The sequence below is a fragment of the Microcaecilia unicolor genome, chromosome 5 (genome assembly GCF_901765095.1).
Source record: "Microcaecilia unicolor chromosome 5, aMicUni1.1, whole genome shotgun sequence".
NCBI classification, from domain to species: Eukaryota; Metazoa; Chordata; class Amphibia; order Gymnophiona; family Siphonopidae; genus Microcaecilia; species Microcaecilia unicolor.
The window spans coordinates 221,232,277-221,259,904 of NC_044035.1; the positions used below are offsets into that span (position 1 = coordinate 221,232,277).

The following is a 27,628-nucleotide window of genomic DNA, read 5'->3' on the forward strand; positions in this document are numbered from 1 at the left end:
TCCTGACAAACCTGACTGTCTTGGGTAACTCCAGGACCAGGTTATCCTAACTACCATAAGAGGCAGACACGGTCGTATAATTAACATTATAATTTTATTTGTATTTGGGTAATAACTGAGAAAATACTATTAAAAATTATATTACAAAGAATGAAGTTGACTTGGTTAACATCTGCTGTATATCAACCAGTAGTAAATAATAGTAATCAACAATATTAAGTGCATTTTTATAATATATCACTGCATTCTTCAAAACAGAAGGCGCAAGTTCCCACAAACTATCTTTTTCTTTTATCTAGGCACAGGGAAAAAAAAAACACCTTTCAAATGCTCCCTGGTTTTAACCTAATACTAGTTAAATGTGGGATACGAATGTCATAAATAAATAAATAGATAGAAACTCTAAATGTTGAGCACATGATATCTGTTTTAGTGGTCCATTACCAGGAGAAAAACATTTCTGCACGAATATAACACGTGCTAGCGTGTCCAACTAACCACTGATTAAGATTTATAACAAATTACTACTCTACCTATGAAAAGTTATTCTGTTATTATACTTCCTCTGGGTACATTCGTATGCTGCACAAGCTGGCATGTTTGAAAATATAAGTGAGATTAAATAAAAATGTTACCAACAATAAAAGAACAACAAGGTGGAAGCAGCAGCTCATAGGTTTGCTTGCTTTGTTTTGAAAGAACGGAGATGACAGCTGCGCTGGGAAGGGGAAACTTAGACTGACCTCAGGGCCGGTGGAACACGTTAAGCATGGCAGGGGGGGACCTGACCTCTGGAGGGCGCCACAAGCCATGCTTACCGCTGCCCGGACGGCTCACCTGCAGGCATCTCTCTGATCCCACCTGCCCGCTCTCAGCTTCCCGACAGCCCTCCTTTCGTTCCTGCCACCCTGAGGGGGGAGGGGGTTAAATCTTTTATTTTACCTCGGTCGCAGCGGCAGCAGTGAAGGCAGCAGGCTCATCTCTAGCCTTCCCTTCCCTCTCAGAGTCCCACCTTCTGACTTAATTTCCTCTTTCCGTGAGGGCGGGACACTGAAAGGGAAGGGAAGGCTAGAGACAAGCCAGCTGCCTTCACTGCCGCTGCTGCGACCGAGGTAAAATAAAAGATTTAAACCCCGTAGGGCGGCAGGAACAAAAATGGGGATGTTGAGGGAGAAGAAGGCAAGCAGGTGGGGCTGGGCGTGAGTCACGACATGGATGGGAGGGGAAGACAGGGGGCAAAGGAGAATCGCTGGATATGGATGGATGGAGGAGAGGGCAGGGGAGAGAGGAGAGTTGTTAGATATGGATAGATAGATGGATGGATGGAGGGGAGGGCAGGGGAGAGAGGAAAGTTGCTGGATATGGATGGATGGAGGAGAGGGCAGGGGAGAGAGGAGAGTTGTTAGATATGGATAGATAGATGGATGGATGGAGGGGAGGGCAGGGGAGAGAGGAAAGTTGCTGGACATGGATGGATGGAGGAGAGGGCAGGGGAGAGAGGAGAGTTGATGGACATGGATGGAGGGGAGAGCACGAGAAATTCTGGATATGGATGGAGGGGAGGGAAGACAGGAAGGAGATGCACATGGAGGGGAGGGGAGAGAGGAGAAATGCTGGGCAAGGATGGAATGGAGGACAGAGACGAGAGAAGAAACGTTGGACAGGGATGGAGGGAAAGAAAGACAGAGGAAGGAGATGCTCATGGATGGAGGGGAGGAAAGACAGAGGAAGGAGATGCTCATGGATGGAGGGGAAAGAAGGAGATGCACATGGATGGTGGGGAGGGGTGACAGGAGAAATGCTGGACATGGATGGAGGAGACGGAAGATAGAGGAAGGAGATGCATATGGATGGAGGGGAAGGAAGAAAGAGGAAGGAGATAAGATGAGGGATAAGGAAGAGAGGAGAAAAACTGCACATGGATGGAGAAAATAGGTGGAAGCTGGATCCACCCTATACCTCCTCCAGTCAAGTCTGCGGAGGACCCAGCTTTTATTTATGGATGCAGGGCAAGAAATGAAGAAAAAAGGAGGAAAGTAAAGAAATAAATGGAAAGGAAGCCCTGGAAACGGAGTTAAGAGAACAGATAGACAGCAGCAGGATCAGATACTGGGACCAGCATGATCAGAAAAACAAAATCACCAGACAACAAAGGTTGAAAAAAAAAATCATTTTATTTTCTGAAATATGTCCACTTTGAGAATTTACATCTGCTGTCTTATTTTGCAATGTATAGCAATGTGTTTTTTTTCTGTTCTTCTGGTATTGTGTTGCATGCAGAGTAAAACATCTTAGGATTTCGGGTTAATTTTTCAAGAATTTGAAGAGGGGCTATCTCTGTTCTGAATGTGTGACTGCAGGCCAAGTGTCTGAATAGGGATCTGTTTGTTAGGTTCTGAGATCTTGATAACATATTATTTTTCAGATTTGGCAAGACTGTTCTCCTAATTCCTGGTCTGTATGCTAATGTGGTTTGTGTCATTTGGGTAAAATGGAGCTGTAGCAGCTTACAGAAATTATTTATAATGAAAACAACAAAAAACACGTTATTTTTCTTCTATACTGGTGTAATATTTTCATTGATGCCTGTTTATTTGTGCCATGGCTGGTAAAGGGGGTGTGGCACTGTGGGTGTGACTATTGTAGGGGCGGAGCCATAGCGATCCCACCCCTGGATGGGTAGGGGCAGTGAATAATAGGCTGCAGGAAGGTGCAAGAAACCCTAGCACCGGCCCCGACTGACCTAACTGGTTTCAGCGTTTTGACCTCATTTCATCTCCTGTCTATTAAAGCTCCTTGCTCCCTCCCCCCCCCCCCCCGACATCCACTTCCTGCTTTCAGGGAAGAGAGCCAGAGAGTAGTGAAGAAAAAAATCACAATGTTGATGGGGGCTGCCCCAGAAGTCTCCAGGGGCCGCCACTGGTCCTCAGACCTTGCACTGAAGAACACTGGATTAGAAACTTTTTTTTTTAAACTCTGCCTTAATACTGACAAGAGTGAAGTTCTTTATGTGGGAAAGTCTTGGCGCAGGGATGGACTTTTGTTGCTGCTACTTGATATCTCACTATGGAAATCATTTTCAAACCTATGGAACTTTGTAAGTCTAAGTGCTTTGAAAATACACCTCTATATCCTACAGAAAAGACAGTTTTGGATGGTAAGTTGAAATTGTAAGTTTATTATTATTAAAGAAGCACAAAATACATTCTTCCAGCTGCATCAAATGTACCTGATTCACAACTATTTCATTGTTCCAGATTTTATTAAAACGGTATATTCTGGTTGTCTGTAGGCTGAAACAAGCCCAAGAAGGTGTGTAAAGGGAGTCTGTCGCTACAAACAATTCTTGCTCTCCCATTTCCTGAGAAACCGAAATAATATCATCATGTGTGGCCAAGGTGAAGGGGTGTGACCAAAAGGGTATGACAATTTGGAGCCCCTTCAGATCCCAAGTAGATCTGGAGGTCTGTACCGGTGAGCTACTTGGCCTTATTTGGATATGGAAGAGGAAAATAAGAAAGTTATTTCATCTAAGGCACAGTTGCAAGGCCCAATGAACAATTTTATTTATTTAGCACATTTATACCCCACTTTTTCCCACATTTTTGCAGGCTCAAAGTAGCTTGCAAGGGAAAATTAGGTTCTTACCATGATAATTTTCTTTCCTTTAGTTATAGCAGATGAAGCCATTACGTATGGGTTGTGTCCATCAACCAGCAGGGGGAGATAGAGAGCACTCAACTTTTCTCAGTGCCTCATGGCCAGCTAGCTCCACTGCCTCTTCAGTATTTGAAGCTTCCAAAACAGTATGGCAAACCACAATGGGAATAACATGAACTTTCCTCACAGCGAACGATGGCCCCTTAACAAGGGCATAAACTCAACAAAAGGAGGGAATGAACTCATCCTCCTGGAGGGAATAAACTCGTCCTCCACTTTGTATAAACGGAGGGAATACTTGCATCCTCCTGGAGGGAATAAACTCATCCTCCCAAAACATGAACTGGAGGGAATGAACTCATCCTCCTATCACTGTATCAAGAATCCTGAAGACTGTTTTCCGACTCTCCAAGGAAGGAATATAACTTCAGGAAACAAGAACAGCACCTAAAATCAGAATCACTGCAATACAGACAATCATACAGGGAGGGCTCATGGCTTCATCTGCTATGACTAAAGGAAAGAAAATTATCATGGTAAGAACCTAATTTTCCCTTCCTTGTCATCAAGCAGATGAAGCCATTACGTATGGGATGTAACAAAGCAATCCCTAAATAGGGTGGGAACAAGCCACACCACACGCTAGCACCTGTGCTCCAAAACGCGCATCCCTCCTGGCAGCCACATCCAGCCTGTAATGTCGGGCGAAAGACAGCTTAGAAGCCCATGTTGCAGCACTGCAAATCTCATGAAGAGATAGTGCTCTAGTTTCCGCCCAGGAAGAGGAAATCGCTCTTGTGGAATGTGCCTTAAAGGCTTCAGGCGGAGCCCGGCCAGACAGCAGATATGCTGAAAAGATAGCTTCTTTGAGCCAACAGGCAATAGTGACTTTAGACGCTGAAGACCCTCTGTGACGACCTGCAAACAGCACAAAAAGATGATCAGAGGTCCTGAAAGAATTTGTAATTCGCAGATACTGCAACAGAGTCCTGCGCACATCCAAAAGGCGCAACTACCCAAATGAATCTGGAAACTCCTCCTCAACAAAGGAGGGAAGAAAAACAGGCTGGTTTAAGTGAAACGCTGAAACCACCTTAGGCATGAAGGAAGCACGGTCCGAACCGTGACCCCTGACTCTAAGAATTGCAGAAAAGGGTCTCTACAGGACAGCGCCTGGAGCTCTGACACCCATCTCGCCGAGGTAATGGCCACTAAAAAGACTGCCTTCAGTGTCAAATCTTTCTCTGAAGCACGCCGAAGCGGTTCAAAGGGAGCCCCCTGAAGAGCCTTCAATACTAACCCCAGGTTCCAAGCTGGACAAGGTGCCCGCACAGGAGGATGGAGCCGAAGCACCCCTCTAAGAAACCGTGCCACATCTGGATGAGCAGCTAAAGACACACCTTCAACCTTGCCACGCAGGGAGGCCAATGCTGCCACTTGCACCCGCAGGGAATTATAGGCCAAGCCTTTGTGTACACCATCCTGCAAAAAGTCCAGAATCGGTGAGACAGGAGCCCGCAACGGAGAAAGCGCTCTTGAAACACACCAGACTTCAAACTGGCGCCAAATCCTGGCATAAGCCATGGAAGTGGAGCGCTTACGGGCCTGCAGGAGAGTGGAAATTACCTTATTTGAGTAGCCTTTATCTCTCAATTGCGCCCTCTCAATCGCCATGCCATAAGACCAAAGCGGCAGGCGTCCGCCATGGCCACCGGACCCTGTGACAACAGGTGCGGAACCAGAGGTAACAGAAAGGGAGCCTCCAATAGCATTTGTCGGAGGTCCGCATACCAAGGCCTCCTGGGCCAATCCAGGGCGATGAGCACCACTTCTCCTGGATGCAGCCGAATCCGCAAGAGCACTCGCCCTATCAAGGGCCACAGAGGGAAGACATACAGCAAGCCCAGGGGCCAGGGTTGAGTCAAGGCATCCAACCCGGCAGAGCGAGGATCCCTCCGTCTGCTGAAGAAGCACGGGACTTTGGCATTGGAACTGTTCCCTTCTCCACTACTGCCAACTCCAGACTTCGCGCCTTCTGTCTCGCTGCACCCTACGCCTGGAATAAACTTCCTGAGCCCCTACGTCTTGCCCCATCCTTGGCCACCTTTAAATCTAGACTGAAAGCCCACCTCTATGACATTGCTTTTGACTCGTAACCACTTGTAACCACTCGCCTCCACCTACCCTCCTCTCCTCCTTCCTGTACACATTAATTGATTTGATTACTTTATTTTTTTGTCTATTAGATTGTAAGCTCTTTGAGCAGGGACTGTCTTTCTTCTATGTTTGTGCAGCGCTGCGTACACCTTGTAGCGCTTTAGAAATGCTAAATAGTAGTAAAAATAGTAGTAGTGAGTGCCGCCTTGTCGATTTATGTAGGCCACTGCTGTCGTGTTGTCCGACATCACTCGGACAGCCAATCCTTCCAGGGTCACTTGAAAGGCCAGAAGAGCCAGAAACACCACTTTCAACTCCAGGCGGTTGATAGACCACTCCGACTCGTCGGGCGTCCACAGACCCTGGGCATGCTTCCCCTGGCAATGTGCGCCCCAGCCCTTCAGGCTGGCATCTGTCACCACTAGGCACCAATCGGGGAGCGCCAGCAGCATTCCCCGCTGCAACATGCTGTCCGAGATCCACCACTCCATACTGAGGCGGGCCGCAGGGAGCCAAGAAAGTCTGCATTGATAATCCTGAGATACTGGAGACCATCGTTGAAGTAGAGAATACTGTAGAGGTCTCAGGTGCGCTCTCGCCCATGGCACCACTTCCAAGGTGGCCACCATCGATCCCAACAGCTGGACAATGTCCCAAGCTCGCGGGCGGGGCTTCCGCAGGAGCAGACGGACCTGATTGTGAAGCTTGCACCGCCTTTGCTCGGGAAGAAACACATAGCCCGAGGCTGTGTCAAACCTGGCCCCCAAATATTCTAGAGATTGCGAGGGGGTCATGTAACTTTTGGCCATATTGACGACCCAGCCCAGAGATTGAAGGACTGAAACCACTCTGGCTGTAGCTAGATGACTCTCTTTTTCTGAGTCTGCTCTGATGAGCCAGTCGTCTAGGTACGGGTGAACCCGGATACCCTCTCGCCTGAGAAAGGCAGCTACTACCACCATTACCTTGTAGAAGGTTCGGGGAGCTGTGGCGAGGCCAAAAGGCAAGGCCTGAAACTGGAAATGTTTTCCCAACACCGCAAACCGCAGAAACTTCTGGTGCGGAGGCCAAATTGGTATGTGCAAGTAAGCTTCTTTCAGGTCCAGAGATGTGAGAAACTCTCCTGGCTGTACCGCCGCAATGACGGAGCGCAGAGTTTCCATGTGAAAATGCCGCACTCTTAAGGACTTGTTTAGCTCTTTTAAGTCCAGGATCGGGTGAAAAGACCTGCCTTTTCGTGGCACCACAAAGTAAATGGAGTAGCGGCCTAAACCTTGTTCGGCGAGAGGCACCGGGGTCACAGCCCCTATGTGGCACAGACTGTGCAAAGTCTCCTCTACCGCCGCCCGTTTGGCGGCAGAACCGCATCGGGACTCCATAAACACGTCTCTCACCGGGGCATTGAATTCTATTTGGTATCCGTCTCTGATCAGGTCCAAGACCCACTGATCTGCGGAGATTTTGGCCCACTCCTCGAAAAAGAGGGAAAGTCTTCCTCCGATTACAGGAAACGAGGAGGGGGCCGGCGCACCATCATTGAGAGGGTCGCCCCTGAACTCCAGGCCTTGAACCAGCAGCTGCGGAACGTTTGACCGAGCAAAAGGAGTTTCTCTGCTGAAAGCGGGCACGCGAAGTGAACCCAGCAGCACGCCCCAGGCGGTACCTTCTAGCTTCAAGGAAGCGAGGTCTGTAAGAGGAGCGGACCGCCTGACCCTTAGAGGAAGGCTTCGGCCTATATTCGGGCAAGCGCTGAGGTTTGGAATCCCAGAGGCCTTTAACAATGTTTTCCAGCTCCTCACCAAACAGGAGAAGGCCTTGAAAGGGCAACTTCACCAACCTTTGCTTAGAGGCCATGTCCACCGCCCAATGTCGTAGCCAAAGAGTGCGGCGAGCCGCCACTGCTACAGCCATTTGTTTAGCCGAAGCTCTGACCATATCATAAAGGGCGTCAGCCAAAAAGGACAAGTCCGACTCCATCCGCGGAGCCACTTCAGATAAGGTCTCCGCTCCATCACCAGGCTGTTCCACTGCCTGCTGTAACCAAGCCAGGCAGGCTCTAGCAGCTTAACAACTGCATGCAGACGCCCGAACAGTGAGACCTGCCAAATCAAAGGACCGCTTCAGAGCTGAATCAAGCCTGCGGTCTTGAATATCCTTCAGGGCAACACCTCCTTCAACAGGGAGGGTAGTTCTCTTTGTCACAGCCGTGACCAGGGCATCCACTTTAGGCACTGCAAAGCGAGCCAAATGCTCCTCACTCAGAGGGTATAATTGCCCCATAGCCCTGGCAACCTTCAAAGGTCCCTCGGGGTCAGCCCATTGAGCCGAAATAAGCTCTTAGATGGAGTCATGCAAAGGAAAGGCTCGAGCAGGCTTTCTGGTACTAGCCATCCTTGGATTAACAGCGGAGGCTGTGCCACTCCCAGGATCTTCAATCGAGAGGGCTTGTAAGGCATCTGAAATAAGCGCAGGCAGTTCCTCGCGGTGGAAAATCCTCACCACAGACGGATCATCAAGCTCCTGTGGCAATTCTGCACCCGACTCTGGCTCCTCAGCCCAAGAAGTTCTGCCAGACCCCTCAGAATCCTCATAGCCCGACCATGGGGGGGGTGGGGGGGGGGAAAGGGGGTGCGCCACACTCAGAAGGGGAATTAGCCCTTCTGCGTTTATCAGGAGGATAAGAAACAGGCAAAGCCAACTCCAAAAGGCCAGGATCCACCAGGGGGGCAGGCAGAGGGTCCGAAGATCTCTGTGGAAGAGCTCTTTTAAGCATGTACGCCCTATGCAGCATTAAAACAAAATCAGGGGAGAAAACCGCTCCCTGACCGCCCGGATCCTGCCCAGGGCTATCAGCTCTAAGCCTCACTCAGAGGACCCCCCCCCCCCCCCCCCGGATTCAGGGCTCTCCGTCGCAACGGAGGCTGCGCCATGTGGAAAATCCAAAATGGCGTCTGCTGCCAGCTCATAGCGCAAAAGATTGCCGCTCGCCATGCTCGGGCCGGCTCTACTGTCTGTACAGCACGAATTACAGAGCCCCACTGCTGATTTGCGCTTGCCACATTTAGAACAGCGCTTTACAGTCTCCGCAGCCATCGCCGAAAATGGCGGTAGAATTCAAAAATGGCGGTTTGTGCCAAAAACATCCCGATCGCGGGCCCACCCCGGAGGAGTCAGAAAACACTCTTACCTCACTAGACCGAGTATCACAGCTCCGGTCCTGCAGAAGAATCTCAAGAAAAAAACCTCTTTTCTTGGCTTTTTTTTTTTTTTTTTTTAACGCTGTGAGGAAAGCAGGGGCAAAAGAGGTAAATAAAAACACTCCGGCGGCTCAGATAAGTGGGAAAGGCAGGGAAAGGCGAACCAATGTGCCTGCATCCACTGAGTAGGAAAGGACAGGGAAAAGCAAGCTAATATGTCCACATCCACGGGGGCATGGGTAAGGCAGGGAAAGGGCTGACCTATGTGCCTTCAAAGTGAAGCTGCTATAGCCTCTAACACCCCGGCTAACAACTGGCAAGCCAGGAGCCACCCCCAGGCAGATTTTTGATGGAGCTGAAAAGAAGCTGCAGCCACCCTGCTTGGGGAGATAGAGAATACTGAAGAAGCAGTGGAGCTAGCTGGCCAGGAGGCACTGTGAAAAGTTGAGTGCTCTCTATCTCCCCCTGCTGGTTGATGGACACAACCCATACGTAATGGCTTCATCTGCTTGATGACAAGGAAGGGTTAGATATCCAGGTGAAGAAAGTTCATTTTCGTGATGAAAAATAAAAGGTATAAAATTAAACTTCAATCGTGATAAATCAGCTTGGTCAGAAATAATACACTTCAAGCGTGAATAGATTAGTTTGAAACAATCAAAAAATTAAAAAGTTTACATCTTGTGTAATTCTGGTGGAAATTTATTACTGGTGTTTAGGATGGATCTTTGTGGTATGCCTTTTTGAATATGTTGGTCTTCAGTAATTTTTGGAATTTTTTGTGTCGTGTGTTGTTTTTATGGATTTTGGCAATTCATTCCATATTTGCGTGCCTATATAGGAGAAACTGGAAGCATAGGTTAATTTATATTTTAGACCTTTGCAGCTGGGGCAGTGGCGATTCAGGAACGCACGTGATAATCTAGTAGAATTCGCGGTTGGCAGGTCCACAAGGCCTGACATATACCCCGGAGCCCCACCGCGCATGATCCCATGAAGCAGAGTGCAGACCTTGTGTATGTGTGTCATTATTCTAAACATTTACACATATAAATGCAAGCTTCTGGTTTATAGAATTGCCCTTCACCTAGGCCAATGTTTTAAAGTGAAAAAGTTTCTTCTTACCTCATAGTCTTTAAAAAGTTGTCGCATGAAAAACAGCCAACCAAATCCAAAAAAGAGAATCTGCAGATGTGAAAGGGAAATCAATGAGTGAGACAAGCAGCATGAAATTTACAGCACAATGGACACAGTAGAACTAGCATCCCTTTTTAAAACATATATTTAATTGAATATCAATTAAAAAAAAAAAATTACTTCCAATGACTTTTTATTTTTTCAAAAACAATGGACATTGGAAAGAATTACACAAGAGAGACTGAGAACATATTGCTTGTCTTGGGGAAAAATTTAATGGAATGGGATTAAACTTGGCATGGAAGAAAAACTGATGAAAAGATACCTGGAGTTCAAAAATGGGCCAGATCAGACCAGGGATTCCAGAGAAATAAACTACTTCCGTCCTCCCTTAAATGACCAAGAGGGGCATAATCGAAAGTGGGTGCCCATCTCCGTGGGCAGCCATGTGAAGGGGCAGGACAAACCGTATTTTCGAAAAAAGATGGGCACCCATCTTTTTTTCGATAATACAGGTTGTGTGGGGCAAATGCCTAGGATTTGGGCGTTTTTGAGCTGGGCGCTATCGGTTTTCAGTGATAATGGAAACCGAAGGCGCCCAGCTCAAAAACGAATAAATCCAAGGCATTGGGTCATGGGAGGGGCCAGGATTCGTACTGCACTACTCCCCCTCACATGCCAGGACACCAACTGGGCACCCTAGGGGGCATTTTTACAAATTAAAAAAAAAATTAAAATAACTCCCAGGTGCATAGCTCCCTTACCTTGTGTGCTGAGCCCCCCAAAACCCACTGCCCACAAGTCTACACCATTACCATAGCCCTAAGGGGTCCAGGGGGGCACAACATTAACCAGCACAAGTGGAACGGGGGGGGGGGGGGGGGGGGATGGGCCTGGGTCCGCCTGCCTGACGTCTACTGCACCCACTAACAACTGCTCCAGGGACCTGCATACTGCTGTGGTGGAGCTGGGTATGACATTTGAGGCTGGCATACAGGCTGTAAAAAAAAGTTTTTAAAGTACTTTTTTTGTGGTGGGAGGGGGTTAGTGACCACTGGGGGAGTCAGTGGAGGTCATTCCCGATTCCCTCCAGTGGTCATCTGGCCAGTTGGGTCGTGAAAAAAAAGGATCCAGCAAAAGCGACCCAAATTCTCGCTTCTGCCGCCCTTTTTTTTTTCGATTATCGGCCAAAGGCGCCCATCTCTCCTCAGCCGATAAACGCGCCCCAGTCCCGCCTTCACCACACCTCCGACACGCCCTCGTTAACTTTGTTAGTTCCCGCGACGGAGCGCACTTGAAGATGCCCAAAATCGTCTTTCGATTATACCGATTTGGGCGCCTTTGCAAGATGGGCGCCCATCTCCCGATTTGGATCGAAATATGGGCGCCCATCACTTTCGAAAATAAGGCCGCAAGTGCATTTCTATAAGAGAAGCAGTTAAAGTTTCTGATGCACAGAAACTAAGAAAAAAGGAAACAAAGCTGTTAGGGGGAATTGCTACTTTCAACTGCCTCTGTATTCTCTACTCACCCTAAACCCCTCAATTGCTTATCCCACAAATTCACTCTCTCCCAACTGCCCTACCACCCCAAAAAACTACCCCACCTTAAACTGCCCCCACTTCCAAAACTACTCCACTACACAACACTTACAGGGCTCTGTCCCCACTGCATCCCCATTACATGGATCTTACTCTCAATTTCTTACCCTTAAGCACAGCAGGCTCAATCAAACACCGGGGGGGGGGGGGGGGGGGGGGGGAGGAGAGCAGGGAGAAGCTGTTGAAAAGGAGGACATCCATAACAGCTACGCTATGTTTCACTCTTAAATTGTATGCTACAGAAGCTGGAACTGCTTCTCCCATAGAAATGCAATGGGTCTTTTGGGGGTGGGGGGGGGAGGGCTGTGTTTTTCTGGAACACCCGGTCTAGTCTGGCCCATTTGTTTTTACTTCTGTGGCGTCTCTTCACCAGGTTTTCCCTCACACCAAGTTTCATGTCATTCCACACATTTTTTGCAAAGGTATATTTTCCCCAGACACATTCAATTTCTGTGACATAATTATTTCCAACTCTAGCTGGTCTTAATATGCTTTTTTTCTTTTTTACTGACTATTTTTTTAAGCTGTTGGTTAATAAAGCCCAAAATATTCAAACTACCTGCATGCACCTTAGCCTTTTCTAAACACCAAAATTAGTTTACTGCAAAATTAAGTAGGGAAAGCATGCGGAGCATGGCTCATGAAATTCTCTCCAACACATCCACATGTATGTGTTTGTGCTCATATACACATACGCACATCCATCTGCATTGCCTATATTTGTATCTCTATTTTGTATGTCTGTGTGAATAGGCTGGTGTGCCTGTGTTTGTGTACATCAGGCCGTGAAACAGCACCCTACAAATAGTGCCGGACCACCACGGGGAATTAACTCTCCAATGATCAACGCTAATAACATAAAAATTTAGGTGCATTATTAGCGTTGATCATCGGGGGGAAGTGTGGGAGGATTGTGCCTGGGCATGCACTCAGGCACAATCCTCCTGCCCTTGCTTACAAGGTCCGGGCTCCAAAAGACACAGAAGCCCGCACCGCAACATCCAGCCTGTCATGCTTAGAGAAAGTGGACGCTGAGGACCACGTAGCAAACCGACAAATCTCCTCTAAAGGAACAGCCTGCAACTTGGCAAAGGAGATAGCATGGACCGAGTGAGCCCGAAGGGCCAGAGGAAGCACCTTGCTGGACAACAGATAGGTGGACAAGATGGCCTCCTTCACCCATCAAGCGATCGTACTCTTGGAAGCAGCCAGGCCCTTCCGTGGGCCTGCATAGAGAACAAAGTGATGGTCAGAATGCCTGAAATCGTTCGTCACTACCAAGTATTGAAGCAGGACACGATGAACATCCAAGAGCTGAAGCTTGGGAAATCCAGCACCACAGTCCTCCCGGTGAAATGAAGGCAACAGGACAGCCTGATTTAGTGAAAGGATGAAATCACTTTTGGTAGAAAGAAAGGAAACACCTCCCTCCGTGAACACCACAAATGGATCCCGACAGGACAAGGCCTGAAGCTCAGACACCCTCCTAGCTAAACTAACAGCCACCAGGAAGACCGATTTCACAGTGAGATCCTTAATGGAAGCAGAAGAAGCTCAAAGATTGCCTTCTGGAGAGATCTCAGAACCAGGCTCAGATTCCAAGGAGGGCAGACAGTCCACAGAATCGGTTTCAAATGACTGAACCCACGCAGAAACTGGACAACAACCGGGTGAGCAGCCAAAGACGTACTGCGCACTCGGCCTCTGCAGCAAGCCAACGCTGGCACTTGAACTTTCAAGGCCAGACCTTGTTTGAAGCCCACCTGCAGGAAGGAGAGGAGCTGAGCAATGGAGGCCTGAAAGGGTAAAATCGCCTGGTCCCGGCACCATGCCTCATAGACTCTCCAGACACAAGAATAGGCCTCTGAAGTCGAGCGCTTCCTGGCCTGCAGGAGAGTGGCAATCACGTCCTCCGAGTACCCTATGCACATCAACCTTGACCGCTCAAGAGCTAGGCCGTAAGACCAAAGCAGGAAGGATCCTCCAAGGGCACAGGGATCTTGATAAAGCAGGCCGGCCTCCAACGGAAGGACAAGGAGGTAGTCTACCAGGAGACGTACCAGATCTGCATACTACAGCCTCCTGGGACAGTGCAGCACCACCACAATCACCCGGCCCGGGTGAACAGCAATGCGCTGGAGGACCCGACCAATCAGAGGCCACAGCAGAAACACATACAGCAGCTCGTCCAGAGGCCAGGGTTGGAGAACAGCATCCAGTCCCAAGGATCCAGGCTCCCATCTGTGAATGAAGAAGCGTGGAACCTTGGAATTCACCCCCATCACCATCAGATACAGAGAAGGGGGGCCCCCAAGTCGAGGATATGAGGGAAAATGCCTAGTCAGACAGCTCCCATTCCCCCAGATCCAAGGTCGTCCTGCTGAGATTGACATTCAAGGACCCCACAACGTGAGCCACGGAAAGAGAGAGACCCAAAATATCAGCAGGTGAGCCTCCAGAGCCACGCTCCGGATGCCCCCCTGGCGATTCACGTCGGGCACCGCAGTGGCACTGACCGAAAGAATCCCTATCGGGCGATGAAAGCACAGAGGGGCAAAGGCCAACAAGGCAAGGCGGATTGCCCACAACTGCAGTCGATCTATCAGCCAGGTAGACCCCACAGGAGACCACTTCCTCTGGGCCGCACGCACAAGACCGTGCACATCATCACGACCAGCCAGGATAACGTCGCCAAGGATATCCCTTTCAGCAAGTTGGCAGAGCATAGCCACCATTTGCTCACCTTGGCATGACAGGTTCAGGGGTGCTGGACTTCGCAAAGACTGGTGAGAGTGAGACCAGTAGGAAAGAAGAGAGGACTGGAGAGGCCTCATATGTGCCTGGGCCTAGGGCACCACATCCACTGTCGCTGCAATGGTGCCCAGCATCTGAAAAAAATCCCAGGCCCTGGGGCAGGGAAGGGGCAACAGGCAACGGGCCTGCGACTGTAGCTTGGCAACCTTGGAGGAAGGCAAAAATACATTTATGACTCAAGTGTCAAACCAGACCTCGAGATATTCCAGGGATTGAGAAGGCACAACTAGCTCTTGGAAAGGTTCATCACCCAGCCAAGCACGAGTAATCAAGACAGGAAGCTCCTGGTGAAAGAGGCAGGCCACAGAGGGATCATCACCCTCATCCTGAGGGAGCTCACTCTCCTCCAGGGAATCACCCTGATCCGAGTGCCCAAAGCTGGAGAAGTTCGGTGTCTCTTCGAAAAAGGAAACCCCTCACTCGGAGGAGGCAACACAACCACCTCCCTGGAACGAAGGGACTCAGAGCCACAGGGAAGCATAGCCAGCTGGGTCCACCTAAGCAAAAAGGCTTGATGCATCAGCAAGACAAATTCGAGGGAGGAAGGCTGCCTAAGAGAGTCACTGGGTGCAGAACTAGCCGCAAGGGACGAGGATGTGGCCTTAAGCCCAGTCTTGCATTCTGAAGCAAAGGGGAAACACGTGCGTGGGAATCCAAAATGGCCACCACCACTTCAACCGCCAAACAAGCCTGAGAAGGCGGGCAGGAAACCACTTGCTGCAGCTCTCCACCCTGGTCAGGGACGCGACTACACCCAAGATTGGGGAGCGTAAACAACCTTCAACATCAGACAGCCATCGCAGTGGAGGGGCACAAGCAGGACCCTGTCCCAAGGGAGACTTCCAATTCTTGCATATCAAGCAGCGCTTCACTGCCTCCGACGGCGCTGCCATGCCCATTGCAGTAAAAACCACAGTATTCACCACAGCCCCGCACAACGACAGTCTCAAAGATCATCCAGTGATGCTGATCCAACAGCTGAAGGCCCGGTAGGCACTTCAAAGAGCACATGCTGCTGCTGCTATTTTGTTCTATTTAACAGAGGAAGGAGAACAGTCAAAACTTCAGAGCAGTGGGGAGGAGAGGGAAGGGACCCAGCACCACCAGGTATTCCCAGACATCCCCAGGGGAAGGGACCAGGCACCACCAGGTATTCCAAGGCGATCCACTCAATTGACACCAGAACACTGATGCAGGAGAATCAGCCCAAAGGCACCACCACACCAGGAGATGTGGGAAAACACGTCGTCCACCTGCTGGAGATAGAGGAATACTGAGGTAGGAGATGTGGGAAAACACGTCTTCCACCTACTGGAGATAGAGGAATACTGAGGTAGGAGATGTGGGAAAACACGTCTTCCACCTACTGGAGATAGAGGAATATTGAGGGGTTTTCCCACTGAGTACTGGCTCTTAGGGGCAGTGAAATTCAATGCCCTCTATTTCCACCTGCTGGTAGACGGAGTCAACCCACACGATCTGTGCTATGCTAAGGAAATTACAAATTCAAACAACAGATAATTCTGATGTAGAAAATTCTAGGTGTCCTTGAAGTGATTTTTCTGAAGTTAATGATTTTGAAATAGGAGAACTGGTGAGTGGTCCTACTTCAACTCGCTCGGTTTCTGGCCTTATTTCGCTCTATGTTGGAGATAATAATTCCATCTTTAACTAGGATTGTGAATAAGTCATTTAGGGGGTCTTTTACGAAGCTGCAGTAGCATTTTTAGCTCACGGTAGAAATCAGCTGGCGGTAAATGCCGAGACACCCATAGGAATATAATCGGCATTTACCAACAGCTGATTTCTACCTCAAGCTAAAAACACTACTGTGGCTTAGTAAAACACCCCCTTAGAAAGGGGAAAGTATCAGATTCTATGAAGTTACCAACAGTAAAGCCCTTGCTGAAAAAAGGTGTAGGATATCTAAATGATCAAAAATGTTACTGACCTATTTCTGTCCTACCATTCCTGGTGTTATATAAAAGGCTGTTTTAAAACAGCATAAGGAAAGTGTTGAATCAGCATATATTGAATAATTTTCAGTATGGTTTTAGAGAAAATCATAGTGTTGAACTATTATCTGTTAATAATAATAAACATGCTGCATAAATATAATGAGAAACAGTTGAACAGTATAAAGTTCCTATGGTCAGTGAAGTGCAAGTATTAAGGCAAAAGACCTATGAGTCACAAACCTGTGAAAACAATGAGGGAGTCATAGAATCAACCTTGAGCAGCCTGGTGTGAAACAGAGACAGGGAGGCTGTGTAAGGGTAGCAGAAGGAATGTTGCTTGCAGACATTTGTAGATAAGAAATGTAAGAACAAGCTTCAAAGAAAAGGGTTGCTGACGTGCACACATTGGGTGCAGTATGAATGTAAGTGTATTTAAACTGAGGAGAAGATATGTATCTTAAGCAAAGCAAAGCAAAGCAAGCATATATCTCTGTATTACTGCTAAAAATATATTCTGTAAGTAGACTTTGCTTCCAGCGTGATGTTCTCATGCTGCCTCTGTCCAACGGAGGACAGTTGAAAAAATAAAATATTTTGATTATTCTTCTTTATAATAGGTGTCAGTTCCTTTGTTTACACACATATAAGGTGTAAATAAACAATTGGCAACCGCGGCAGGACGCGGCTGCCGTCGCTCTGATTAAGTTTTTGGATTGGTAATCGTGTGACTTTCTTTCCTATGATCTCCAGAAATGGCCAGCCTGGATTGAGTAGGTTATAGACTGTCAATCAGCTGAACCGTGAGTATATCTTGAAGCAAAGTCTTTTGAAAAATTGCTTTTTTATTTTTATTCTTGTATCTTTCATTATTTATATTATTGTTTGCTGTGTATTTTGCTAGCTTAGGCATTGTTTGTTATTATATCATGAGACCTTTTCAGTCTAAGAAGGAACCATCCCCTCAACCCGCTGCAGAGGGTCAGGGAGAAACATCTATCACTCCTTATGTTTTGTATGTAGATAGCCGAAAGAATTGCTCACCCCTTGTGCATGTTAAGGATACTTTTCCCTTTGAGGCACCCGTTATTCAAAAGGTCTGTGAGAAATGGGCTGGATATGCCTCACAGGATTCATTTTTATCATGGCCAGGTGGTGGTTCATTTGTAAGAACTCAGCTGTTGTCTGTTTTAAAATACATACAACAAAACAAAAAGGGAAAATCCTTGCAGAAACACTTACATGTTTTAAATCTTTTTATGGTAGCAGCAGACTTATACCATGCTGATAAAATGAAAATTGAGACACAGACGCGTGAAACAGCATGCATGAAGGCAGACGAGGAATTTCAAAAACAGCCTCCTTCATACCAGATTTCTGAAGCTGCCGCAGCTACACTACAACATCTTGGATACCTTTTGCAGAACCAGCTGCCACTGCTGAATTAGGAATGTCAATTAGACAATTTACAATCATTATTACACGTTGTTACCCATGAATTGGACATTGTTTTAACCGCCCTACAAAGGCAGATTGATGATGATGTTTGTGAACTTATTAATGATACCTCATGTTGTACTGTTATCAGAAATCAATAATTGTGAAAAATGCAATGCAGCGCATTCTTTCTCTAGCAAGAATTCAAGTAAGTGATTATGAAGGGATATTAGACACGTCATGGTGGGATTCCATAAAAAATTGGTTTGGAGGATTAGGTCCATGGTTAAGAGGGATTGTGACTGGATGTATTGTTTTCATATGTGTTGCAGGACTCTTATTATATTGTTTGCCTTGTTTACTTGGTTGCTGCAGACGAACATGTCAAGATTCATTGAAAATGACCATGGTAACTCAGATACAAAATATAATGCCTGACACCAGTGACTATGAACCAAACTGTCCTGGGTTACTGATGACTCCCGAAAGTTCTGTGGTTTGATAGAAAATGTTTGTCATTGCCATGACGGCCTGAGGTGTTACCTATTTATAGGATGATGCCCAGTCTAACAGTGATAAAAACTATAACCATGAAATTTTGGTGAACCTTGCTTTACAAGGTTCAAGGGAGGATTTGTTAATAATAATAAACATGCTGCATAAATATAATGAGAAACAGTTGAACAGTATAAAGTTCCTATGGTCAGTGAAGTGCAAGTATTAAGGCAAAAGACCTACGAGTCACAAACCTGTGAAAACAATGAGGGAGTCATAGAATCAACCTTGAGCAGCCTGGTGTGAAACAGAGACAGGGAGGCTGTGTAAGGGTAGCAGAAGGAATGTTGCTTGCAGACATTTGTAGATAAGAAATGTAAGAACAAGCTTCAAAGAAAAGGGTTGCTGACGTGCACACATTGGGTGCAGTATGAATGTAAGTGTATTTAAACTGAGGAGAAGATATGTATCTTAAGCAAAGCAAAGCAAGCATATATCTCTGTATTACTGCTGAGCAAACATATATATCTGTATTATTGCTAAAATATATTCTGCAAGTAGACTTTGCTTCCAGCGTGATGTTCTCATGCTGCCTCTGTCCAACGGAGGACAGTTGAAAAAATAAAAATATTTTGATTATTCTTCTTTATAATAGGTGTCAGTTCCTTTGTTTACACACATATAAGGTGTAAATAAACATATCGCTATCTTTGAAGAGGTAGGTTTTCATTTCTTTTCTGAACTGGAGGAGATTTGTGATGCTTCTTACGGTTTTTAGTATCAAGTTCCACCATTTGGAACCCTGACAACTAAATCCTGCTGTGTAGAATTGAGAATTTTGTCAAGTATTCTGTTAGTCGCTGTATTACTAGACCTTCCATCATTTTGGTCAGTAGTGGTATTGAGACTACTGGTCTATAATTTGTGATATCACTGATCTTGCTGGTAGAGTTTTGGGGGATAAGTATGAGTACTATGTCACCTTTATCAGTTGGAAATTGACCCTTTTTCAAACACGTATGTGATGTGTTTGGTGAGGTACGCGACGAACCAGTCTGGTTGGTTTTTCATTATGTAGTTGAAGCATTTGTCAAGTAGGAAGTACACACGCACAGATTTTGTCAATAGTGTCTTTAATGTGTCTAGCTGGGGTGGTTTGAACGTGGTCCATATTCTGTCTGCTGTGCTGTGGTTGTCGTGTGTTTCCCAGTCCTATAGGAAGTCTGTGATGTTTATTTGTGGTTTTGCAAGGTTTGATCTTGTGTTTTGTTATTTTGTTTTTGAATTATTGTGAAAGCTCGTCTGCAGTTGGTGGTGTTTCAGTTGTTGCCAATGTTCTGGGTTTTCACTAGTTTGTTCATGAGTTTGATAAACTTCATGAGTTTGAAAATTTTTTCATATTGGTCTGACTGAGGTTTGTCTATGTACTGTAGTGTTCTGCTTTTGCTTTCTTTACACTGTGTATGCTCTTATGTCTTTTTTCCATATGGTTTTGCTTGCATCTGTTTTATTTTTGGTCCATGCCCTTTCCAGTGTCCTACAGAGGTTCTTCATGTGTAAGTTTGTCATTAAACCAGGGACGTGAGTTAAGAATTGGTATGGATCAAAAGACTGGTTTTTGTTTGGTAACTTTGGATATTACATCAGCCTTTGATATGATGAATCACGTTACATTGTTGAAAAAGCTGTATGAATTTGGAATTAGTGGAAAAGTATTACAATGGTTTTGATCATATCTGCAGATCATTTTGATTAAAGTGAGTGATGAATTGTCATCTTGATATAGGATAAATCGTGGTGTGCCTCAGGATATTATTTTTATAATTATTTAATGTATACATGGCATCGTCGAGTGAGGATTTTCAACTATTGGGTATTTCATTTTGTGAAATTATGATATTCAGTTTTTCTTTCCTATCACTAATGATCCTGAGAATCTAGCAAGAACAATGCAATATGATTTATTGTTAAATTTTTTAAAAACTGAACTCACGTATGCCTACAGATTTGAGATATCAAGGTATTGATTTACATGCAAAAATCCGTTATTCGGAATTTGGGTGGGATATTAGGTCATGATTTTAAGTATGCAAATGCGGATAAAATCAGGTGATATCTAATGCCGTTTTCCAGTTACAAGTATTGAGTAAGTTAAAGGGAATGATACCAGCGATTGATTTCCATACAGTTTTGCCTGGTACTTTTGCGAGTATTGTAATTCCCTTGATTTGGGTATGAATTCAACTAAGATACAGGCTCTACAGATTGTTCAGAATGTGTCAGCTCGTTTGCTCATGAGTATGAGGAGATTTGAGCATGTTTCTCCGATGCTGAAATGTTTACATTGGCTGCCAGTAAATTTTGTATACAGTATAAAGTTTTGACTTTATCAACATATACATGGTAAAATTCCTTAGTATTTCATGGATTCTATGAATATGTACGAACTACAATGAGATTTATGTTCTATATTGATGAAACAGTTAAAGGTGTCTCTATGTCGTTTAACAAAAACACGGAATTGTACTTTTTCAATAGCTGGAGGGGGGGGCTTTCTGGAACCATCTTCCGAGTTATCTAAAACTCTGTACTGATTATCAACAGTTTAAGAAATTGTTGAAAACTTTTTATTTTGTAAAAGCATTTACTGATGGATAAAATGGGTCTGTTTCTTTGGCAGTTTTTCTTATTATGTTAATGACAATTTAAAACTATTATTTTAAGTAATTGTGTTTGTTGAGTATTTTTTGATATTGTGAATTTTTTGTACTGTAACCCTCTGATTTTAAAGCAAGATATAAATCTTTGAAATAAATATGGAAGTACTTAAGAAAAGCCAATCAAACCTGTGTTCCATCGACTAGCAGTGCAGCAAAAGTCACGAAAATGAGCGAACACTGTATATTGTACCCATTATTTTTCAGATTTTACAGTATGTTTTTCCTGTTTTCTGTATTTGTTATTGAATAAATCAACATCATCAACAAAATTTGCCTATTCAGCTCTTTACTCTTCCTTAAATTTGAATTTTAAAACCGCCTGAGAATCCAGAAAATCCAAAAATCCAGACTGACCCGATCCCTGAGAAGTCCAGATTTTTGGACTTCTACTGTACTTCTCTTACCTCATGACCAGACCTGAACTCCATTGACCATTGTCCACTCCAGAGACTCATAGACTTTTTCTCTCTTTTATGTTGTTCGTCTCTCATTTCTGTGGGACTTCAAGAGAGAAGTCACCTGACTGACATACAGCTTGAGACAAGCAAGGAGTTGTCAATCTATAAGATCCAACTTTATTAATGGACTTTGCATGCTTATAATATTAATAGTTTGGTAAACTAAATAGTGGTATCTACCGATACCAGATGGGGAGTTTTGTCCATTTGCATGGAGGTAGATGATAAGACGCAAAATAAAAATACATAATAAAAATACAAAATCCTTGTATTCCTGTAGATCCCTGTACTAGGCTCTTTCAGAGCACATGTCCAGTTTCCTGTGTCTTATGGTACTCTTTCTATTGGTCTACCTTGTTTTCTAAGCTTGATGGGCAAATTGCCCCCTCCCTTTCCTCTCTCCATCAGATCTGGAGAGGTGGAGGGGCATTTTCAAAATAAATGTCCAAGTTGTGATTTGGATGTCTTTGCAAAACATTGAAAACCGTCAGAGACATCCAAATCCAAGGACGTCCTTAAATTTCGACGTCCCTAGACATGGACGTTTCTGACTTTCGGCGATTTTCGAAACCAAAGACGTCCATGTCAAAAACGTCCAAATGCAAGCCATTTAGATGTGGGAGGAGCCAGCATTTGTAGTGCACTGGTCCCCCTGACATGCCAGGACACCAACCGGGCACCCTAGGGGACACTGCAGTGGACTTCATAAAATGCTCCCAGGAACACAGCTCCCTTACCTTGTGTGCTGAGCCCCCCAAAACACACTACCACTACCATAGCCCTTACGGGTGAAGGGGGGCACCTAGATGTGGATACAGTGGGTTTGTGGTGGGTTTTGGAGGGCTCACTTTTCCTTCACAAATGTAACAGGTAGGGGGAGTATGGGCCTGGGTCCGCCTGTCTGAAGTGCACTGCAGTACCCACTAAAACTGCTCCAGGGACCTGCATCCGCTGTCCTGGACCCGATGCTTATTGCTTAATAATTTTAATTAGCACTGTGAAACCTCTCTCTCTTTCTTTCTGGCTTTCTTTCTGTTCCTGCCAAACTCTGATAGAGAGGAACTGCTATAATTATTGGGACTATTTAGACTTAGTGATAAGGAAAGTTAGCATTAGTTTTAAAAGTTAAATCAAGTGAAAATTCTTGCTCAGTCTGGACCATTTGGGTCCATTCAACTAGAGCATTCCCTTGATAACAGCAGCATTTAGCTGACACTTTGGGACTTATAATTCCACCCTCCCACCCCAGGGTTTGCCACTCATTTATAGACAAACCAGTCCTCATTAACTGTACCCAATCATACACAGGCAGTCTTGCAGGCTATTACTCCAACATAGTACACCTGTTCATACCCATTTCAACCAATCAGGATGACTTTTATTCTCTGCAATAATTGTGATGCTTTAGTTTCAAGGCCAATCATCTGGAGACTTAAAGCTTGTCCTATCTGTCTTCAGCTATCTACTTTAAAACAAGAGCTCTGTAAATTAATGCAAGAATTAGATGCAATTAAAGCAACTTATAGGACTGTGCAGAATCATAACTTCTCACCACTGCCTCAAAGAATAAAACCACATAAGAACAGATGGTTCACAGTAGGCTCGGGCAGACTTCATCATGTGACACAGAAGCATCCGCCCGCACAAGTGTTGCCACTACAAAATTCTTTTGCTCCACTACAGCACTCTGGATGTTCCTGAAAATAAAACTGAAGCGGAAAAAGAAGAAAAAGCAAGGAAGGGGGAAAAAATATGAGAAGGTACCCAAAGAGAAAACACCCTCACAAATCACTAAAACCAAAACACATACTAGGAAATGTACATGGAAAGCGATGACCACAAATGCTCGCAGTCTAAACAATAAAATTCTTGACCTTCAAGCCCTGATTTTGGAGTCTGACTTGGACATAGTTGCAGTCACAGAGACATGGCTCAATGGTTCCCATGAATGGGATGTAAACATACCAGGCTATAATCTTTTTAGGAAGGATGGACGTATAGGTGGAGGAGTAGCTCTGTATGTGAGAAATGATATCCCAGCGACTGAAATGACAGGGAACTGGGGAAAGGAAGAAGCGATATGGATCACCTTAAAAAGAGAGGATAGAACATTGGTCCACGTGGGTGTTGTCTATAGATCCCCGACACAATTGGAAGAACTAGATAAAGATCTGATCGCTGATATTCAAAAGTTGGGGAAGAAAAGAGAGGTGCTGTTGTTGGGAGATTTTAATCTGCCGGATGTAGATTGGAAGGTTCCATCTGCAAAATTGGAAAGAAGTAGAGAGATTGTGGATGCTTTCCAAAGTGCTCTGCTCAGACAAATGGTGAACGAACCCACGAGGGAGGGAGCCATATTGGATCTGGTGCTCACAAATGGGGATAGTGTGTCAAATGTCCGAGTGGCTGCGCACCTGGGAAACAGTGACCATCAAACGGTTTGTTTTGATGTAACGGCTCATGTGGACGGCAGCCACTCTAAACTCAAAGTCCTGGATTTCAAGCGAGCTGACTTTAACAAAATGGGAGAATACCTGAGGAAGCAGCTGATGGGCTGGGAGAACATACGAGAAGTGGAAGGACAGTGGTCCAGGCTAAAAGAAGTAATAAACAGGGCCACAGACCTTTATGTAAGGAGAGTAAATAAAAGCAAGAGAAAAAGGAAACCGATATGGTTCTCAAACAAGTGGCTGAGAAAATAAAGATTAAAGAGTTAGCGTTCCAGAAATATAGAAAATCTCAAGAGGAGGAACACGGGGAGGAATACCGGATGAAACTGAAAGAAGCCAAGAGAGAGGTACGTCTGGCGAAGGCGCAAGCGGAAGAACAAATGGCTAGAAATGTAAGGAGGGGAGACAAAAACTTCTTCAGGTATATTAGTGAAAGGAGAAAGACTATAAAGGGAATTGTGAGACTAAAAGATACAACAAAACGCTATGTAGAAAATGATGAAGAAAAAGCCAATTTGCTAAATAGATACTTTTGTTCTGTTTTCACTGAAGAAAACCCTGGGGAAGGACCGAGAGGGACTAGCAAAAGTACACCTGAGAATGAGGTGGATAGAGCGCCGTTCACAGAAGAGAGTGTGTATCAACAACTTGGAAAGCTGAAGGTGGACAAAGCCATGGGGCCGGACGGGATCCACCCCAGAATACTGAGGGAGCTCAGAGAGGTTCTGGCGGGTCCTCTTAAAGACTTGTTTAATAAATCCTTGGAGACGGGAGAGGTTCCGAGGGATTGGAGAACGGCGGAGGTGGTCCCTCTTCACAAAAGTGGGGATAGGGAAGAAGCTGGAAACTACAGGCCGGTAAGCCTCACTTCGGTTATTGGAAAAGTAATGGAAGCCATGCTGAAGGAAAGGATAGTGAATTTCCTGGAAGCCAATAAGTTGCAAGATCCGAGACAACATGGTTTCACCAAAGGGAAATCGTGCCAAACGAATCTCACTGAATTCTTTGACTGGGTGACAGGAGAATTAAATCAAGGACGTGCTATGGACGTCATCTACTTAGATTTCAGCAAGGCTTTTGACACGGTTCCCCACAGGAGGCTCTTAAATAAACTAGACGGCCTGAAGATAGGACCCGAAGTGGTGATCTGGATTAGGAACTGGTTGACGGACAGACGCCAGAGGGTGGTGGTGAATGGAGTTCACTCGGAGGAGGGAAAGGTGAGTAGTGGAGTGCCTCAGGGATCGGTGCTGGGGCCGATTCTGTTCAATATATTTGTGAGTGACATTGCCGAGGGGTTACAAGGTAAGGTTTGCCTTTTTGCGGATGACACCAAGATTTCCAACAGAGTGGACACCCCTGAGGGTGTGGAAAACATGAAAAAAATATCTGAAGAAGCTAGAAGAATGGTCTAACGTTTGGCAATTAAAATTCAATGCGAAGAAATGCAAAGTGATGCACTTGGGGAGTAGAAATCCAAGGGAGACGTATGTGTTAGGCGGGGAGAGTCTGATAGGCACGGACGGGGAGAGGGATCTTGGGGTGATAGTATCTGAAGACCTGAAGGCGACGAAACAGTGCGACAACGCGGTGGCAGTAGCTTGAAGATTGCTAGGCTGTATAGAGAGAGGAGTGACCAGCAGAAGAAAGGAGGTTTTAATGCCCCTGTATAAGACGTTGGTGAGGCCCCACCTGGAGTATTGTGTTCAGTTTTGGAGGCCGTATCTTGCGAAGGATGTTAAAAAAATGGAAGCGGTGCAAAGAAAAGCTACGAGGATGGTATGGGATTTACGTTCCAAGACGTATGAAGAGAGGCTTGCTGACCTGAACATGTACAACCTGGAGGAAAGGAGGAACAGGGGTGATATGATACAGACGTTCAAATATTTGAAAGGTATTAATCCGCAAACGAACCTTTTCTGGAGATGGGAAGGCGGTAGAACGAGAGGACATGAAATGAGATTGAAGGGGGGCAGACTCAGGAAAGATGTCAGGAAGTATTTTTTCACGGAGAGGGTGGTGGACGCTTGGAATGCCCTCCCGCGGGAGGTGGTGGAGATGAAAACGGTAACGGAGTTCAAGCATGCGTGGGATATGCATAGAGGAATCCTGTGCAGAAAGAATGGATCCTCAGAAGCTTAGCTGAAATTGGGTGGCGGAGCAGTTGGGGGGAAGAGGGGGTGGTGGTTGGGAGGCGAGGATAGGGGAGGGCAGACTTATACGGTCTGTACCAGAGCCGGTGATGGGAGGCGGGACTGGTGGTTGGGAGGCGAGAAATACTGCTGGGCAGACTTATATGGTCTGTGCCCTGAAAAGGACAGGTACAAATTCAAGGTAAGGTATACACATATGAGTTTGTCATGGGCAGACTGGATGGACCATGCAGGTCTTTATCTGCCGTCATCTACTATGTTACTATGTTACTATGAGTATGACACCTGAGGCTGGCACAAAATATTTTTAAAGATGTTTTTTGAGGGTGGGAGGGGGTTAGTGACCACTGGGGGAGTAACGGGAGGTCATCCTCGTTTCCTTCCGGTGGTCATCTGGTCATTTCGGGCACCTTTTTGTGCCTTATTCGTAAAAAAAAACACATCCAGGTGAAAACGTCCATGTGTTCGTCATCGACGTCCTTGCTTTTTTCTTATGACCCGGTAGAAGTGAGCCCCTGTGCCCCGATTAAGCACGGCAGAGATGGAGTGACGCCGCACTTGGTCAGGCAGCCAGACAACCCCTAGCTTCACCTGGGAAGCGACCACCATTCACCAAGAGTTGAGCTCCCAGCTGCAGGTGGCCACCTGGAACCGGCGGGGTTGCACAGCCGCTGACCAGGCTGACGGGCAAGCAGACAGTCCAATAGCCAAGTAATCCGTAGGGCAAAGAATAGTCAAACCAGTCCAAGGTCTAGGCAGAAAGCAAACAATCGTGGTCAGGAAAACAAGCCAAGGTCTGGTACACAGGAATAGAGGAACTGAGGAAAGCCGGTGAACAGAACTCCGGCGTGGACCTCTGAGACAATTGAGGCCGAAGCAACGAAGGACTGAAGGCAGGGCCTTAAGTAGTGGAGGAATTAGCTCTAGCATGTGCAGCTGATTCAAGATGGCTGCCCCCATCAGCAGAGGTGCCTATGTCCAAACATGGGCTTCCTTCCTGACCTCGTTACTCCAAGATGGCTTCCCAGGACCTGATCTATCCAAGATGGCTACGGCCATTGATCCAACCCAGATGACGGTTGCCAAAAATAGGAAACAGAAACAGACCCTCCTTCCTTCCTGAAGCTAACCAACACCAAGATGGCCGGCTATCTTCGCTGGGCCACGACTCGCCGGCAAATCGGCCGCGCAGGCCTGGCACCAGGTGAGGGACGTAACATTTCTATTATGGGTCAAAGACGTCCAAGTGTTAGGCATGCCCAAGACCTGCCTTCGCTATGCCTCCGACATGCCCCCTTGAAATTTGAACGTCCTTGCGACAGACTGCAGTTGGAGACATCCAAAATTGGGTTTCAATTATACTGATTTGGACATCTCTGGGAGACAGACGTCCA

The 27,628-nt window shown here is 46.1% G+C and overlaps 1 protein-coding gene across 2 annotated transcripts in view; it reads right to left on the reverse strand.

Moving 5' to 3' along the window:
• Nucleotides 1–27,628, reverse strand: part of GPR89B (G protein-coupled receptor 89B) — a 171,118-nt gene that overhangs the window by 140,250 nt on the left and 3,240 nt on the right. For both annotated transcript variants that reach the window (XR_003942217.1, XM_030203795.1), the window contains exon 2: nt 10,140–10,199. Coding sequence is in view for 1 of the 2 variants with exons in the window: in XM_030203795.1 (XP_030059655.1) it covers nt 10,140–10,199 (60 nt within the window). In the remaining variant the exon portion in view is untranslated. The remainder of the gene's footprint in view (nt 1–10,139; nt 10,200–27,628) is intronic.